Raw genomic sequence first — 5,887 nt, forward strand, 5'->3', positions numbered from 1 at the left:
CAATTAATAATTTATCCCAGTACCTTGAGAAGGAGACTATTGCAGTTACCCTGTCAGGGCGGATAAGTTATTAAAAAAAAGACTTTTGAAGTTCTTAGACTAAAGAAGAGTAGCAGAATTTCGATAAGGTTTCGAGCTATAGGGCCAGCGCATAGGAGTTTTACCTTAAGGGTAGTTGAATGCTTTATACGATAGCATATAGGATGAGCATCGGGAAGCTGAGACAGAGACACAGAGTTTGGTAATCTACTGAGATAGTAAGAGAGTTCCAGTTTATAGACGGTTCAGCATTACTGGCGAAGTACAGCCAAGACATCGGGGATATACCTATATGGTAGTTGAATGCTACATGTGATAGCATATAGGCGCTAAGCATCCAGGAGTCAGGGCAATCATATAGAGTTTGAGAGGACAGAGGCCGGGCATCTATGCGATAGGACTCGTATGTTGTGGATTCAAAGACATTGTCTGACGGGAACTTCAACAAAAAGACCAGTCAATTATGGAGTCTCCAGCCTATAGGAGTTTGAGCTAATTGAAAATTGTTAGTTTGAAACATTTAATGATTTGCCTGATCCCTGAAATTGTCTAGCTCATAATTGAAATCATTTAAGAATCATTGGTACACGAATCATTTAGGCAAGGTAGCCAGAGGAAAATTCTATATACGAGATATTTGGTCTCACCAGCTCTATGTTTTAACAAAGGACATTCTACATCGTTTGTCAGCTAGTCAAAGACATAGACACCTTAGCGATTGGACCCAAACCATTGTTCAAGATACTAAAGGCGTAGGCACTTCCCTGGGTCATATAATCAGTATCCTGACATGTTTATACGAGTATAATAAAAAAACACCTTTGCTGTCACATGTAGTTTGTACTTTAATTGATTGTTGTCTCTTTCTGTTAACATACGCTGGTTCGTCCGGCTGGCCAGGTGCGATGATCTTGACGTGTGTGCCTTCCCCACACCCGATAACACAGGGAAAACCACGTAAAGCGTAAAACCCATTCTTTGCTGCCCGTATTTCAACGTTTGATTTGGGGAATCTGATGGCCCTGTCCTTCAAGTCAAACAATGCGTCCGTAACGTCGGTCACTGTCCGCGATACAGTTGCCACGTCAACTCCAAACGTATCACCGATGACCTGTAAGAAATTGCCGGACGCATAAAAGCGTAGGGCAATCATAACCTGTTGACGTGGTGTCAGGGGTCGGTTCCGTTGAGTCCGCCGTTCCAGTCGGTGCTGTAACAGCCGTACAAGTCTGTCAATGTTGTCCGATGAAAATTTGTATCGTTTCCGTAATTCCGCATCGTCAAAGTCAGTAAGCTGTCGGTCAATTCGTCGAAACTGTCGCGGTTGTCTGTGGTTGGTGTCAAAGATGTCGGCCATTTTGAATTTGGTAACCTGTCTGGTAACTCACCATGGTTCTTGAGGGTAAGTTTAACAACGAAAAATAGCTGGTTAAATTTACCTACGAGTTTTATACAAATGTTTACCATGTTTTAACCACGCTTTTAACCAGTGGTTAAATTTAACCACTGGTTAAATAGTTTATACAAATGGGTGCAGAAGAGGTGGCGTCGTCAAGCATAATGTTGACGTTACGCTAGATGGTAATTCAGCGCCTTCTTGACCTTAAAACGATAACTAACATCTGACATATTATTGTACTGTTTTATAATCTCAAATCTCCTAATGCAGCATTAATGAATATAAATAAATTCTGAATTGACGGTTCGTTCAAATAGAAAGAAACATGCTTCTTAAACCCTTTTCCATTGGCTTCAGAATATCTCTACATTTTATAAGAGATAACTGAATAGTATGAGTATTTGTCGTGTTTTCGTGTCGGCGGGGCGAAAACACGACAAATAAGATGTTTGTCGTGTTTTCGTGTTGCAGTTGCGAAAACACGAAAACTCGACAAATAAGGTTTTTGTCGTGTTTTCGTGTCCGCTGGGCAAACACAACAAACAACGACAGCCAACACGACATCTTTGTACCCGCCAACACGAAAACTCGACAGATAACTTCGTCGTGTCGGCATCCTCTGAAGGTCGAGTTTTCGCATAAAACGTGTCGTGTTTTCGCCCCGCCAACACGAAAACTCGACAAATTAGGTATTTGTCGAATTTTCGTGTTTTCGCCCCGCCAACACGCCGACACGAAATGGCAGAAATCAGCCATCATATCTAACAAGCATTAAGATGGTTTTATGATAGCAATATTTAAACCAGTTTTAGGTATGAAATAAAACTTACAAGATTGGATGTTTCTGAGATAATAATATAACCAAGAGTCGTTGCGGATCTCTTGAAATTATTGTATTATCAAATAAATTTCTGTATACCTTGCCTGTCACTACCATCGTTTATATGACTGAAAATTTGTTGAAAAAGACGTTAAACCCGAACACACACTTGCCTGTCACTGAGTTATGTTTTAGCGAGGAAGGGAACATTGGCTATTTTGCTACTCTCGAAGCTGTCTGTGTGACCTAGCTGAACGCGAATAATTTATATAAATATTATTAAATGTATACAAAACATACAAAAACAGAAACAGATATATACTAACGTCGGTGTATTATCATAATGTTAAAGCATTAACTTATTTCTTTAAACAGTTTTCTCTTGGACCGTATGAAGTATGACGCACCTGTCATTCATCAAATCTACTCTAATGTAAGGGCATGAGAATAAATAAAGATACCCCATAGTTCGTTGTATCATGAAAAATATGACCTTTCATACAAAAGAAAATTTCTTTATCACAATTTCATTTTCTAGAGATTTTCTGTTAAAGTTCGTTGAAAAAATATTTTGTTGCATGTTCGTGACTTTGTGACGTCTTGAACATTCTAGCATAAAACTGCTGTTCTTGTCACTTTTCGGGGATATTTTAACAAGAGAGAAAACGTGTGTTAACAGAGAGATTCTCGCACTCACGTGCTGTTATAACACCTTTTATACATTCGTATTCCGTGGCAAAGCGTAAACGTATTACGGCACCAAAACGGATAATTCAAATGGAAATGACGTCAACGTGAAAAAACAGCTCAGGCATTCCCGTGCATTTCATGGAAATATAATGACGTTGAGAGATAATGTATTCATTAATTTTTTTTCGCGCATTTTATGCTAGAATAGCGTTAGCGCATGTTCATTTAGTTCTATAACATCTTCAGAATCCCTCGGGATACGTTGGTACCCTCGCCCTACGGGCTCGGGCACCAATCCCTCGGGATTCTGTAGACGTTATAACACGAAAAAACATGCGTTATCTCTACATTAAAAAGTGTGATGGGAATTCCATCTACAAGCACTGTCAGACAGTCTAACAGAGGTAAGGGTGTTGTATTCCATACTCTTACGAAAGAAGGTTGTCTTATATAGATTGTAAATGTATTCCAACATTTTTCTTCCTTGAATTTTGTAAGACATCGCAACATGTCATAACGGAAAAATATGTGTATACAAATGAAAAACTTACGCACTGAATTCTCGTGTATAATAAGTAAAGCAGACATATAAATATTCCATCGTACTTTAGAATAAGGGTACAGTTACGTCAATGTGTATTTATTTTAAATCATACCCTCACAATCAATACTGCATACACACTATTCATATATAACCAAAAAAAATCAAGACCATGTTATCTGTTAAAGCAAAACAACTTGTCATCTTAACTATATAAAGTCGGAACAAGCAAACTAAAACGGGGAACTTTAGCAGATAAGCATTAAGAGAGAAACACTTTAAAACCTTCTGTAAAATTTCAAGGAGTCCATCAACCAATGTTTCGTGTCAAATATACTTCTTTTTGAGCAGACATCATATGTAACTCCTTGATAAAACACAACGGCCCATATTTTGCCCAATGGACCTGACAAACTTTCATCGCTTTTTATAAAACATATCCCCTCTAAGCCTAATATTTTTAGTGAAGATTATTTGTTTAAATACTTCCTTATATATACAACTGCTGAGCCCTCCGAAGGCCCAAACTGATCCTAGCTAAACGATTAGAGGTATGGGTCTATATACTGACGCTACAGCCAAAGTAAAATAAAGATCAACCAAACCAAATTGTCTACACATGAATTTACCTTACTCGTATCAATTATTGAGATTGTACCTAAACAGAAAAAGAGATAAATAAATTTTAAGTGAAAATCATTTTTGTGCCTAGTTCAACAATACTTTTATTTTTTGGAGTTCTCACATTCGAAATGCAAAACAGATGTTCCTCAACCAATATTTCATGTCAAATGTACTTCTTTTGGAGCGTACACTATATGTAACTATGAGATAAAACACTGACATCTGCAACGGCAGGGACCTGGCGTGATAACCTTGCTATTTGCTTTGTAAAAACGCATTCCCTCTAAATCTGAAACGTTAGTTAAGAGTATTTGTTCAAATAAGTTCTTACATATACAACTGCTTAGCCCTTTGGCGGCCCCGCAAACTGTTCATAGCAAAACGATTCGAATAATCTTGAGAAAAGACTACATACTGATGCTACAGCCGATGTAAAATAAAGATCAACCGAGTGGTTCATTAACTTTGATAGCCTTCTAGATTCATTTGTAAATGCCACTTAACATGATTTGTATTTACCTTAATCGAATAAATCATCAAGATTGTACCTAAATGATGAAACAAATTTTGCTTTAATTAAACTGGCTCGCCAGATATCTCAGTTCTTTTTCATGTATGTATGTATAAAATAAAATATATTCTTGATGCGACATGAAAAGATGAGATGGATAAAATTATTAATATATAACTGAACTACCGAGTTTGCATTGAAGAAAGTACCGTAAACTATTTCATTTCTTAATGTAATGTATGCAGTTACTATCCAAAACTACTTAATGACACTTTGACTGGAAGGTGACTTTTGCAATTTAAAACTTTTACTTGAAAAATTATGATCACTATTGCAGTTGGCATGTTTGTAGACTTTGTCAATTCTGATTTTAGTAAACGGTCACTTAATCGGAAAATACCATTGATATATTTTAAATTTAAAACTTTGAAATAAGCTTCAGTTTGGCCATGAGCTAAATAAATATTTGGTAAAATTAGCTTTATGCATAGTTCAACCATGCTTTTATTGGAATTTGCGCATAACAAATGCACAACTGATGTCCCTCTGTTAAATCTAGAGCATTGTCGATCCATCAGTCTGCACAGTTAGGAGGGTGATAAATCAAACCAGGATTTGTTCTTGTCAATAAGTCTCTCTGATTTGGCAATTCAATAACTATATATTAAATAGAATGTCAAAGATTTTGCAGGGAAAGCATGGTAACGAAGTAAATCAATTACAAGAGCAAATTAAGTTATGAATAATGAGACGGGAATATCTCTGTACTTTGTCTATCACAAAACTAAGCCATAATTCAGAATATAACAAGAGTTAGACTTGCACTTAGTTCAATCAATATATATGTTTGTGGGCGAGAGGGGCAATGTACAATACCTCTCATAAACAGATTTGCGCAAACCGATGCTACTATCATTTTGCTTGATTGCTTTATATGCTTCAAAAGGGTCTCATTATAGATCTATTTTACTCTCTGAAGATATCGTTTATTTTTAAATATATATACCTGTATACCTACACGGCTGTACGGGTTTCGGGGTGGGGAGTTGTTGCGTTCTTACAATGCGGATTTTACTTTGATTCCGAATGTCTTAATTGTGGGACTTGTAATCTATGAATGTGCAATTGTTTGTTCATTTATAACAGAAAGAAGATCCAAACTGACTTCACAAGATTAACGAGATATCCAGACAATTATCGGTAACACTAACATCTAGGGGTCATCTTGATGTCCCGAGTGTGCATCTGACTAATTGTTTCCAA

General features: G+C 36.8%; 1 protein-coding gene across 1 annotated transcript; it reads right to left on the reverse strand.

The window, feature by feature from the left end:
* Positions 1–808: 808 nt before the first annotated feature.
* LOC123525889 (putative nuclease HARBI1) lies at positions 809–1,396 on the reverse strand. Its single transcript, XM_045305046.2, has one exon. It carries the CDS (start codon positions 1,394–1,396, stop codon positions 809–811), a length of 588 nt encoding a protein of 195 aa, XP_045160981.2.
* Positions 1,397–5,887: the final 4,491 nt, after the last annotated feature.

The sequence above is a fragment of the Mercenaria mercenaria genome, chromosome 3 (assembly GCF_021730395.1).
Source record: "Mercenaria mercenaria strain notata chromosome 3, MADL_Memer_1, whole genome shotgun sequence".
Taxonomy (NCBI): domain Eukaryota; kingdom Metazoa; phylum Mollusca; class Bivalvia; order Venerida; family Veneridae; genus Mercenaria; species Mercenaria mercenaria.

Coding starts and splice junctions, on each gene's coding strand:
- LOC123525889 (XM_045305046.2), bottom strand. CDS start 1,396: ATGGCCGACATCTTTGACACCAACCACAGACAACCGCGACAGTTTCGA.